At 30.8% G+C, this 12,209-nt stretch overlaps 2 protein-coding genes across 6 annotated transcripts; both read right to left on the bottom strand.

Moving 5' to 3' along the window:
• Positions 1–1,064: 1,064 nt before the first annotated feature.
• Positions 1,065–5,702, bottom strand: LOC114163898 (signal recognition particle receptor subunit alpha-like). The gene is made up of 10 exons (XM_028048277.1): positions 5,627–5,702; positions 4,415–5,418; positions 3,164–3,248; positions 2,948–3,043; positions 2,689–2,841; positions 2,481–2,588; positions 2,235–2,354; positions 1,880–2,005; positions 1,441–1,524; positions 1,065–1,337 (listed from the first exon to the last, which is right to left on the bottom strand). The coding sequence occupies exons 2-10, from the start codon at positions 5,395–5,397 to the stop codon at positions 1,212–1,214; spliced, it is 1,881 nt and encodes a 626-aa protein (XP_027904078.1). The 5' UTR covers positions 5,398–5,418; positions 5,627–5,702; the 3' UTR covers positions 1,065–1,211.
• Positions 5,703–8,741: 3,039 nt separating this feature from the next.
• Positions 8,742–11,237, bottom strand: LOC114164474 (probable purine permease 5). Of its 5 annotated transcripts, none has more exons than XM_028049166.1 (2): positions 11,220–11,237; positions 8,742–10,026 (listed from the first exon to the last, which is right to left on the bottom strand). In XM_028049166.1, the coding sequence occupies exon 2, from the start codon at positions 10,019–10,021 to the stop codon at positions 8,963–8,965; it is 1,059 nt and encodes a 352-aa protein (XP_027904967.1). In that variant the 5' UTR covers positions 10,022–10,026; positions 11,220–11,237; the 3' UTR covers positions 8,742–8,962. The 5 variants fall into 5 exon arrangements, with proteins under 5 accessions (XP_027904967.1, XP_027904966.1, XP_027904963.1 ...); XM_028049165.1 differs by lacking the exon at positions 11,220–11,237 and adding an exon at positions 10,827–11,080; XM_028049162.1 differs by lacking the exon at positions 11,220–11,237 and adding an exon at positions 10,732–11,079.
• Between the last annotated feature and the right edge of the window lie 972 nt (positions 11,238–12,209).

Below are 12,209 nucleotides of genomic sequence, written 5' to 3'. Positions count from 1 at the left end.
AAGTTATGTTATTTTTTTAAAATTAGATTTTTTTTTAAATCAGAATTTATGGGAACGCTTGGTAGTAGATAATTTTTTTTGTGTACGTTGAAATCGCTATTCCAAGAATTCACTAAAAAATTTTAAATCATCTGTGAATTTTTTTATTTTCTTTTTTTGTAACTTTTAGAGCTGGAATGATATTTTTAGAATAAATGTTTTGATGAAACAGACATTGTGTAAACAAAACAAATAAATGGAAGAAGGACCCCAACCGAAATTATCTTGGTTTATATCGAAAATGCTTTAGTTTAAGTGTAAGCTCAATAATGAAAAATGAAATATAAAATAGTCTTTTTAGGACGAAATTTGAATATATGAATTTATATACCTAAATATATAGATAAATTTATAAGTTAATCATGTTTTGAAATGTGCATTTTAGAAAGGTGTTCCGGAATGACCATTCTAAAACACTAATTAAGCCACCTTCCAGAATAATTAATCCAGAATATTACTGGAAACATGATTCTTGAACCAAAAATAAAAAGTCGCATTCACTTATTTTTTGTATTTTTTTGTATTTGATTTTATGCAGCCACGCACATCCAAGGGCTTTTCTCGAAACAAATCACAATTTTCCTAATTTTTTTCTTATTTTTCATATTAAAATTCAAGAAGCAGAGTGAATCTTAAGAATGATCCGAAAAACAAAATTGTATTTTAGACGGTAGAAAAAATAATTGTTCACAAAATCTCTTTCTAGAACTAAAATACATTTCATTCATGTGTTCCAAAACTTTTATTACGAAAAATTCATTCCAAACTACATTACATATATTCTGAAAATTCTGTTTCAAAAAACAAAAATTGAAAATTCCAAGAAACTTTGTTCCGGAAAGTTTTCGAAACATGTAATCTATATGTCAATTTTTCAAAAGATAAAATGGTCATTTTAATTCTTGTAAACCCATTATTATAGCCTGAATCCACCCAAAACTCGTTATTTTTTCGGATTGTTGAGGTTTAGGTATTTTTTTATCACCCTTACCAAAAGCAAGGACAATTGTTGACCAAATACAACCTTAATCTAAAACAAACCATGCCTCAAAGTCAAAGCCAGTTTTTTTCTCACAAAGTAATAGGGTCAACGGGATCAACGAGTTCGTCATCAAACAGAAACACAAGACAGGTTTACAAGATTTCAAGGGAAAATAAAGAACTTTGTGCCCTCATTTAAGAAGAGTCTTCACAATTGATTTGACATTGAGTTTCTTGAGGTCAGTGTAAGACTGTCCACAGCCCACAAACATCACAGGAGCTCCAGAAATGTAAACCATGGAAAGTGCAGCTCCTACCTGAAAAAGGAAACCATAGTATAAAAAAAAACACTACTAACGACCATTTCATGTTAGCTGAAAAATTCATACATTCTTCAAAAAAAAATCTGAATTCACGTACCTTATCATCAATGGTGTCAAACTTGGTGAGCAAGATCCCATCAATCAATCTTGGGTTGGGTGATGTTGCAAGGTCGGCTAATTTCTAAGGTGACACAAGACAGTTGAGGTTAATTATATGATTATTATTGTATGAATCCAAATTAAAATTATATGTATTAAATATTGAAAACACAAAAGCTTATAAATTATTAAAATTAGAAAAGTATCGGTATTTTATAAATTAGATACTTCAATGATAGATATCATTGAAATATCCTAATGTATCAGACATGTATGTATACAAGTCAAATACAGATACGTGACATAACTTAAAGTACCTTTGCATCATATGTCAACATAAATATCTTTGCACTGTCATTATAGTCTAGTTAAATCATTAAAGGTAAGGGAAGAAAAAGCATTAGATGGGAAATATTGAGCAAATATGAACAATATACCTGATTGAACTTCGAAAGCTGATCAACTGCGTCATTACCAACCAGTGCTTCTCCGACAAACAGGACAAGATCTGGATTGTTAAGGTAGATGAGTTTTGACAGTGCTCTCATAAGTGGTTCATTATCCTGAAACCAGCAGCAACGGTTAGATGAACAGAAAAGCATTCAAATAAATAAACACCATCCCCATATTATGTATATGTGTTCCTCCATCCCACTAAAAGAAAAGAACAAAAACAGGCATGCCAATTATCGGAGTTTCATAGTACTTATATGCCAGCGATCTTCATATAAATGACCCAAAAATCTGATACAATAATCAGATTCATGACCAAGATAATAACTAAATAAGTACCTGCATACGACCAGCTGTGTCAACAAGAACCACATCCGAACCATTGTGTGAAGCTTCTTGAATTGCTTCTTTTGCTACAATGGCAGGATCTTTCTCGTAGCCCTTCTCAAATATAGGTATCTGAAACAAGGAACTTGTAAGAACATACGCATGCCTCTACTAAAGAACTTTGCCATGAACTAGGAAAATAAGAATATGAAGGTTATAGAACTACATCAATCTTTAAGCAGTAAAATTAACACAAACCTGAAGTCTCCGAGCATGGGTCCGCAGCTGTTCAACAGCTCCTGATCGAAATGTGTCACAGGCAGCCATCATCACACTGACCTTGTGCTGCAGAAGCCAATAAGCAACCTACAACGTGACACAAAATAAATCACCTTATTCTAGTAAAAAAAGAAATGCGTATATATGGAATCTCGAACGTATTGAGAAACAATATGGTTCACCCCACCTTAGCTAGATTAGTAGATTTTCCAACACCATTAACACCAACAAATACAACAACATATGGTTTCCTTTGCTCTTTGGCAGCATGCACATCCCTCAGTATATCAATAGAACGTCTAGGAGTTAAAATTCGAATAAGAGCTTCTTCCATTGCCGCCTACAGTAGTATTTTTTTAGTATACCATTAGTGTGAATGTTATACATGTAAGCTCATAAAGTAAAGGCAGCAACACATGTATATATGAAAGAGGACAGAAACCAACATGCACTGTTGAAGATATCCTTGTAAATGAAGCCAGCTTTTTGCCTTCAAGACTTGCTGCGACTGATTCACAGAGTTTCTCAGCTATCTCCTCAGCCTAAAAGAGACATAGAATGCAAATAGTATTGGCTAACGTAAAGAACCCAACAGATAACCATTAAGATATACAGAAAGAAAAGAAAAATAATTCTGTTGAATGTTGAGTAGAAACACATACCACATTCTTGGTCATGAGCCTATCCTTTAGAGCTTTCAAAGCTGGTTCTAAGTCTGACTTCTCCAAATTTGCCTTCCCTGCAATACTGCACCAGGGGATATGTGAAAATGTTCTAATTAGTCATTTCAGAGAAATTATGAAAATATAAGATACAAATTGTAAAAACTAAACAAGAAGTTTAAATTTAGTCAGCCATGAACAGAAGCTGTGTTGGCTTTTATGTTTTAAAAAGATGCTTTAGAAGGATAAGAGATGTATTATGTGGAGCTTCAACAATATTTTATTAATGGGCTCTATGTATAGAGAACAAACATGTAGCACAAAAAATCAAATGCTAACTATCACAGTCATTAATTCCCAAATCTAAACAATAACCTAATATCTTTCTCTTTATCTAATCAATATTTCAACATTTGAAACATTAAAAATAAACTCCTAAAAACTAACCTGTTTAAATTCAAATTACAGATATTTAAGCATATATTTTCAAACTCCTCCTTTCCTTAATATATATATGTTAAGGGAATTTGAAATCTAAATAACAGAAAATACTTGAGGATAAAACACAGTTCAATTTATCTGCATCCTTGCCATTAAGCTTTGAAATCAAATAATAACATGTAGGTCTTTTTTCATGCAATAAATAGCCTCCATTAAGAATAAGTAGTAGAATTCCACATTTCGTTTTCTTTTTAAGAGCATGGCAGCAGCATATTAGGACTCGGTAAACATTTCGTTTGGTCTTATGCTTAACCTCAGTGAACAAAAAGAAGGCAGGACTGGAGATAAGATAGCTTCCCTTGTTTATCCACAATGAAACCAGATTCATCATGCAAGAGGGCAAACTTTCAAACTATTTATTTTGTTACCCCCTCTACCTCCATTCCTAAACTTGCGGGTAAAGTGATAGAACAATTTAATTGCATTACAATATACAAAGTGAACTAAGGATTTCTTGACGATGCATGCATATAAACTTCTAAATCTTTCATGATAATGAGCTGATTATTTACCAACAAGGTTGTAATTAAAGAAAATTTACAGAAGATAATTCTGTTTGCAACACAATATTGCAGCAAAAGCTAATAACACAATACTGCAAAACCCCGTAGTAATATGTGGTTACAAATCAATACAGTTTACGTTAAACTACAGATAATTCCAGCAAGATATTCAGAGAGCTTAACAAAAAGATAAACAATAGCCCTAGGAAAGTAGAAAACATATAAAGTATACACAGGATTGTCTTACCTCTGGAACATGGATGAAAACCAACCCTTGTTTTTGGCATCAGGCTTTCTCTTCTTTCCCACATTCTCCTCCTCCTCTTCTTCCTCCTCACTTTCAGAGCTAACTATCTCTTCCTTATCCATCATACTTTCACCTTGATCAGCAACCACATAATCTATGTTCCTGTCCCCGTCCTCTGCAGAATGATCTGTAAAGTCCAATTTAGTTTCCGTAGTAGCAGCATCATCCCACACCCTATTTTTCTTTATGACTTTTTTGTTTGGCTCTGCCTTGGAAGCCTTTGCAGCAGCATTATCTACCTTCTTCCCACCTTTGGTCCTAAGCTTCTGAAGCTTATGTACATCAAAAGCCCCAACATTGGGACTTCCATTCTGTCTACCATTCACATCACTACTCAGGTTAGCATCTTTAGCAACAACAAAATTTCCATTGGAGTGCCCATTCTCAGACCTCCGTCCATTGCCACCGTCACCATCTTTCCCACCACCCTCTTTTGCCACACCACCACTCTTCTTCTTATTCCCTCCCTCTAATCCCGATTTATTGTTCCCCTGCACCTGCTTCTTAACATTCCCAGCAACAGGATTTGGATTCGATCGCTTCAAATCTTCGGCACGGGCCAAAGCCTCCATCTTTAGCTGCCTAAAGGTCTCATCAAAATCAGGGTAAGCAGTCCTTTTGGGATCATAGATCTGCGAAAACTCACGCTTCACCATAGCAAGCAGATCTTCCACATACAAGAGATGAAGAATCCGTTGGTACACAGCCACAAACACAAGGCCAAGTTCATTGTGAAAGGTCCATTTAAGGGTGTAGGAAGCACCAGGAGCATCATAATTGTATGATGCCGCACCGGATCGCTCCTCCAAAAGACATGAACGAATCAAGGTATCTATAGGGGAACCTTTCAGAGCGTTCCCAAGTTCTTTACATGTCCAGAGGATTAACCCTCCTCTTGTAAATATCAGTAACTGCTCTAACATCCTTGATGACTTTCAATTTTCCTGTTCATCAATCAAGATTAACAAAGAATGAATAACAAGAGGAAAAAATGCGATTTTTTTTTCAGGTTCTCAAAAACCTAAATACTAGACCGGCGAAACATTATAACGGGTAATTCGTTGTCGGTGATGATTATTACGTTGAACAAATCGAGAAAAAGGAAATTCGATTGAAAGAACACAGAAAAACATGGCCGTGAGAGAAAGGTACCTGTTGTTTCTCCCAGGTTGAAGAAACGCGTTCTACTACAAGGATGCTAGAAAATTAAGATAGAAATAACTTATTGAGTTTCTTTTGGGTGTATCAATCTAATTTATTGTAATAATATTTTTAATTTTAATGTTTTATTTTATTTTAAATTGATTGTTCAATTATTAAAATAATAAATGTGTTTAATTTTTCATTAAAGAATTATGGGTTAAATATGTTTTTAGTTTTTAACTGTTAATTGAAATCGGTCTCTGTTCGTACCTTTAGACTAACTCATATTTATAAATGTATGTATTTAGTCTTTTTAACCAAATTTTGTTAAGTTTATATTATCATGAAATATATTTAAAACGTCAAATAAACTTAACAAAATTTGATTAAAATAACTAAATTTTTTTGTGTTTCTAAAGTTGAAAGACTAGATTGGTCCAAAATTTCAAAGAAGAACTAATTCCAATTTTCACAAGTTAAGGACCAAAAATATATCTAACGCAACAATTAACACATATCTTTTAATGTATTTATATTTGTTAATATTAATATTTTCTCTCTATTCCTTATAAATAATATTATCGGTTTAATATAATATTATCAATTTATTAAAATGATTAACGTCTATAATATTTATTTATATTTTAATTAGTTTATTAATAATCTAAAATGTAATTCTTTAAAGTATTAATAAGTATTTTTTTTATAGATAACTACATACTAAATCATAAAACATATGTTTATAATATTTTTTATTTAATTGTTTCAGAAATATGATGATCTTTTACAAAAATTATGAATAAAAATGTTATATTTATTAATTATTCAAAATGATAATTCATTATATTTTCAATTAAAATAAATACAAAAATTAAGTTTATTCTTGTTCAATTAGAATAAATAAAAAGTTATAAAATACTAAACATATAAATATATATATATATATATATATATATATATATATATATATATATTATGTAGAATACGTGCTGGATAGAAATTAAAGTTATGTATCTAAAAATTAATGGTATAAAAATATGTTTTATTGTTCACTATATAATTATCTATAAAAATTAATAAACATTTTAAATAATTATAGTTTATATTAGTAAAACATTAATTAAAATATAAAGTTAATAATTTTAATAAAAGTAGAGTAATATTTTTCATGGAAAAAAATGGTGTTTATTTATGAATAAAAAAATTTCATACTGTTGTTTTTTCTATATTAAAATAATTAGTAAATACATATTAGTGATGATAAAGGGAAGAGGATGGATAAGTAATGATTTTTTAAGAATGAATTAAATACTTTTATTACTTAACTAATTTCAACAGTCAGTTTAGTAATATGGAAGTTTAACGTCATTTACTATCGAAATAACTGGATTCCTCAATTATTAAATTTTTTAATTAATTTTATTATATATAGAATGAAAAACAAAAGGTAAGTATGACATAAATGGTAAATATAATAAATTATTGCATATTAAACTAATATTCCCTTTGATATTGATATCATGTGTGTTTTGAAATTTTGAACTTTGAATAGTAATGTTAAACAATAAAAAATGTAATCTTTGCAAATAAATAATGTAATATTGAATTTTGGATTTTAATTCAGTACTTAATTTTTTGCATTAATAATTAACGAATAACTGTGTTTAATTTTAATTTTTGTAATATCACAATACATATAAATTTGAATATTTTAATTATTTGTAATAATTAGAGCATCTATAAATTTGAATATCTCAATAACGGGTATGTATATAAGTTTTTTAACTCAAAATTCGAGTGGTTATTCTTAAAAAATTGATGGATGATTAGTTTTTTTATTTTTAGAATGAACTAGTTTGATAATGTCAATTTATTACAATTTATTTATGGAAAGCCAAATCTTTACATTTGTGTCAGTGAGGTTGAGATTTTACTACTATTTGCTTTGAGTAATCATTAGTCTATCATTAATGTTTGTATTTATGAATAATCATTTAGAAAGGAAAAAAACAAAAAATTATGCTTTTGAAGCCTTCGAAACATGACGACATTTAAGTGGCATTGTCTTGTTTCTGGTGACATATTATCTCTAACATATATTAATGATAATATTCGGTCACTAATAATTAGATATAATTGATAAGATAAAAAATAATGATATTTTAACTTATTTTTAATTTATAATTTCAATTATTCTTAATTATTTTTTTAAATTTTGTTTATTGATGTAATGTGATGATGTAAGAATAATTTGAATAATAAATTAAAAATGAATCAAAAAATTATTATTCAAAATAAAATCATGCAAGCTTAAATAATAACATAACCAAAATAGAACATCTCATTGAAATTCATATTGTCTTCATAAAATTCCTCACATATTTTCTTATATTTTTATTTACTTGTTCACCTAAATCCCTTATACAAGAGAAATCCCTCTTGACCCATTATTTATTCCATAAAGTCAATACCCGATTCTAAATTTAAGAAATCGGAAGAATAGTTGCCCTTGATAGAACTCAACCATGAGACTTTCGGAATTTGGTAATAATAAATAGGTTGTGAGAAGAAAATTCGTGATTTATGTGTATTTTATAACAATCATGAAGAAATTTCATTAATGTAGTCACTTGATTAGAATTAGTGAATTTCTAAAAATAATTGAGAAAAAAACAAATCGAACAATCCTAATTGAAGATGCATTATAGAACTGTTAAGTAAAAATCAAATTAATGATTTCAAATGGAGAAAAGATGTGAGTCTAAGAATTTTGTGGAGGAATGTTTACATGTTAGTAGTTTAAAAAGTGCAAATGGAGTGTCAGAATTTGGTTTTTGTCGTTGCAACAGTGTTAAAGGTTCCAGTTTGAAAGTTGGATAATAGTGTTATGGACTATGTTACCAATGGTGAAGTTACTGAAGGAAGCATAATGTTGGACAAAGATACTTTAATCAATTTTTTTTGATTTACTTAACTCATCACTCTTATCATCTTTAGATAATCACATCACATCACTACAAAAAATTAAAATAAATGATTTAAGGGTGACAAGAATGGTTGGTTAAAACTCGGTCAAAAAACCTTCAAAGAGTAATGAAAAGCATTTGAAAGGTGAGACAGTGTATCACATGCAATCACTGGTTCATAAATCACTAGTTCATGAAGAGAATGATGAGAAGTGGAATATATAGTTACACTCCCTCATGATGATCTTTCACCTATAGAATTGTAATTAATATAAAACTAAAACAACCACACCATGAGTTACTATATACGTACTTTACAACAATCACGTCCTTCAACATCTAAGGAGAATCTTATGAACCGGAATATACAGCTACACTCTCATGAATTTTTTTCACTCATAGAACTGCCATAGATATACGAGCCAAATCCCCAAATGGTGATCACTAGCGAGAGGATCTTGAAACCACTCATAGGGTCCTTCAGCAGAATAACAGCTGCAATGCTAGTTATGGGTGTTCTTACTGCGTTAAGCACACCAGCTAGCACAGTAGAACCCAAGAAAATAACAGCAGTGCCACCCAACACCCCCAATTGAAAAGTGATTGCACCCCAAATAACAACAAGAATATAAGCAGCTCTACCACCTTTGAAAGTGGTAGCTTCATGTGCCATTCCCTGAAAATCACCACTCACAATCATTCCTACAGTGGTAAACAGAAAAGCAAACAGAGAAACCATGACTTGCTGTTCCAGAACCACAATGAAGGATCTTCTTCCCAACAACATCACAAAGACCAGCTCTGAGAGCGCAAAAATAAGCCCATGAAGAGCAGATCCCAAAACATCCCACACAAATCCCATGATGTATTCTCTGTCAGTGATGTTGGGATACCTGTCTGAACTTGAGTCCAAGGCAATGATGGTCAATGCAGCAGTTATGATAAAAACAGCATTTACAATTGAAGCATTCACTTTGTTCTTCACTAGAAAGTATCCAAACAGTGCAGAAAACACAACGGATGATGATGCCACAAGTGAGGCAGTGGATGCAGGGAGGTAAGCATAAGCATAGGCATACATGAGGTTATCAGCAGCACTAAAGAAACCCAAAACGATGTAAGACAGAACCAGTTTAAGGTTGAGAGGTGTGGGAAAGGTTTTACTGATAAGGTATGAAGGAAACAGTATCAATGCAGTTAAGGGCCATCCAGCAACAGCCACCCAAGATATGATCCACTTGCTCTTCCCACCGTTATCATAGTAAACACGAGACAGAATGCTGGAAGCAGGAAATGCCACAAGCATTGCCAAGATGCCAAGAACAAGAAAAATCCAATAATGGATTGGCTTTCTTTTGTAAGCTTCAGTGGCGGAGGTAGTGAATTTGGAAATCTGAACCCGGAGTGAATCTGAGGGAATCGATGCTTCAGCCTCCATACTTTCTACACCATCACACACAATAACTCAGATTGTATTCTAAATGAACTTCTTTTGTCAAATTCAGTATGCAAAAACAGTTATCATTTTCTTTTCCTCTCATTTCAAGTTAAGTTTCAAGACATAACTCAAGCAAAACTAAGCAGCATGCAGTTCCCTGTTCACCAAGGACTATCCAGTATTAACCCATTAAAGCATCCATCCTTTATATCACAACCAAATCAGCAGAAGATTTTTTTACTAATTCTTTGACTTGTAGCAATCAATATATTGACCGAGAAAAATCATAAAAGCAAATTATATTCCACATTTTTTAACTGCCTGGGATAATCAAACAAGTACTCACATAAAACGAAGGAAAATCTAAAACCATATCGATAAGAAATTTCAAGTCTGCAAAACCATAATTGCTTCCCATTCAGACAAACTTAACTTTAACAATTTGACAAATTTCGAGTTAAAATTGAAAATGATATGAAACCTAACCATCATTGTTCTCCAGAAATTACAAGATTGAGTCAGCAGTGCAAAACAGTCATTACTCCCCATCCAGTCAAACTTGAAAATTTTCAGACAGAAAGTAAAGGCAAACATACGAAAATTGAAACAATTTTCTTGTTATGTCAAAAGTTCTCAACTCACTGTAATGAATTACGACCGCCGTAACAATAAACAAATTGAAATCAACAGAGAAATTGGAGACAACAAACCAGGTGCAAGCAGCGGCACAGAAATTACAGACATTACGACACAGTCACTCGGATCTCCGAAAAAAATAGGGAAAAAATGAGAAAGATAAACGCACGTGTGGGCAATGTGCGCGTCAGCCTCCCATTAAAGAAATCATAAAAAACTTCACCGTGTGCCGAATAATTTTGACTCTGAACAGTGCTGACTTTTACACCAGCGTTCTTAACCACTAGATCAATCTAACGGATATTCAAAAGGGTTTCACCAATAGAAGTGGTAGAATCGTTAGGCTTGAGGGTGTGTGAGAGAAATTTCAGAGTTTCTATATACGAATCCCTGTAAAAAGCATATCTTCAGTAAGATGCTTAATATTCGTGTTCCACAGGAATAATGGAGTTATTCCCTTATCAGTGATTCAAAATAAAAAAGAAAAAAATAATAATAATAAATAAATAAAATATAAGGGATAAATTAAAATGAAATGTGGGTGTGTAAAGACCCAACTCACATCTTAATACACACAGAACCCATCCCCCAGATTCATCTTTGAAGTTAGAAATAGGGTTATTGATGATGATTAAGTACTTACATACTTACTTAACATAGACATGGAAGAAGAAGAAGAGAAACTTACATGCAAGCACAACGTTGTACAGTTAGCAGTTTTCCAGTATTATGTCCCTTCTGTACCTCTTTACACGTTCCTATGCTAATTAATGCTATTTAAAAATATAATACTTAAAAATATATTTTATTCATAAGTTTTAAAAAATATAATATATAATACTCACAAATTTTAAATAAAAATAAATAACTCATTTAAGTAAAATTTAAATTACGTTTTATAAAAAAAAAATATTATATTTTACAATCAGTTAATAAAAAATAATACATTCAAAATTAATAATTAATGTGTTAATATTTTAATCATGTATTTTTTTTTAATTTAAATTAGATTATAAAAAATATTGGTATCACAGATATAATATAAAGTTTAAATAATGGTTTGGTCTTAGTTTTTTCGGTTTTTTCAATGTGATCCTACTTTTTGTTTTCTTTTTCAATTTAGTCCTAATATTCGTCAATTTTATTCAATTTGGTCATTTTTGTTAACATCGTTAAAACAGTTAATGTGAACCGTAACTGTCACGTATCATTTTGTGACTTTTTTATTTTATTTTTTAATTTTTTTAATATTTTTTTTTAAATGTACACGTGTCAAGCTCATATTATGCAATGATTCATTTTGTGATTTTTAATTTTTTTATTTAAAAAAAATTCCACGTGTCAAGCAATATCATGCCACGTGTCAGAGTCAGTTTTTTATATTCAATTTGGTCATAACATTCATTATTTGTTTTCAATTTGATACTTTTTTTAAAAAACTTTAGCATTTTTGTTCCTCTTCAAATTGAAACAAAATAATTTGTATATAAATGTTATATGGATATTTTTATTAAAATGCACATTTTTATTAATTTAAAATTTTAAGAGGTTA

Source organism: Vigna unguiculata, chromosome 9, assembly GCF_004118075.2.
Source record: "Vigna unguiculata cultivar IT97K-499-35 chromosome 9, ASM411807v1, whole genome shotgun sequence".
In the NCBI taxonomy this organism is placed as follows: domain Eukaryota; kingdom Viridiplantae; phylum Streptophyta; class Magnoliopsida; order Fabales; family Fabaceae; genus Vigna; species Vigna unguiculata.
Note: the sequence above shows the minus strand (reverse complement) of the source record. Positions and strands in the feature narration are given on the sequence as shown.

Coding starts and splice junctions, on each gene's coding strand:
- LOC114164474 (XM_028049162.1), bottom strand. CDS start 10,765: ATGTCTGTAATTTCTGTGCCGCTGCTTGCACCTG. Junction 10,027..10,731: donor TGTGCCGCTGCTTGCACCTG/GTTTGTTGTCTC, acceptor GTGATGGTGTAG/AAAGTATGGAGGCTGAAGCA.
- LOC114163898 (XM_028048277.1), bottom strand. CDS start 5,397: ATGTTAGAGCAGTTACTGATATTTACAAGAGGAGGGTTAATCCTCTGG. Junction 2,842..2,947: donor GGATATCTTCAACAGTGCAT/GTTGGTTTCTGT, acceptor ATACTACTGTAG/GCGGCAATGGAAGAAGCTCT. Junction 2,589..2,688: donor AATCTACTAATCTAGCTAAG/GTGGGGTGAACC, acceptor GTCACGTTGTAG/GTTGCTTATTGGCTTCTGCA.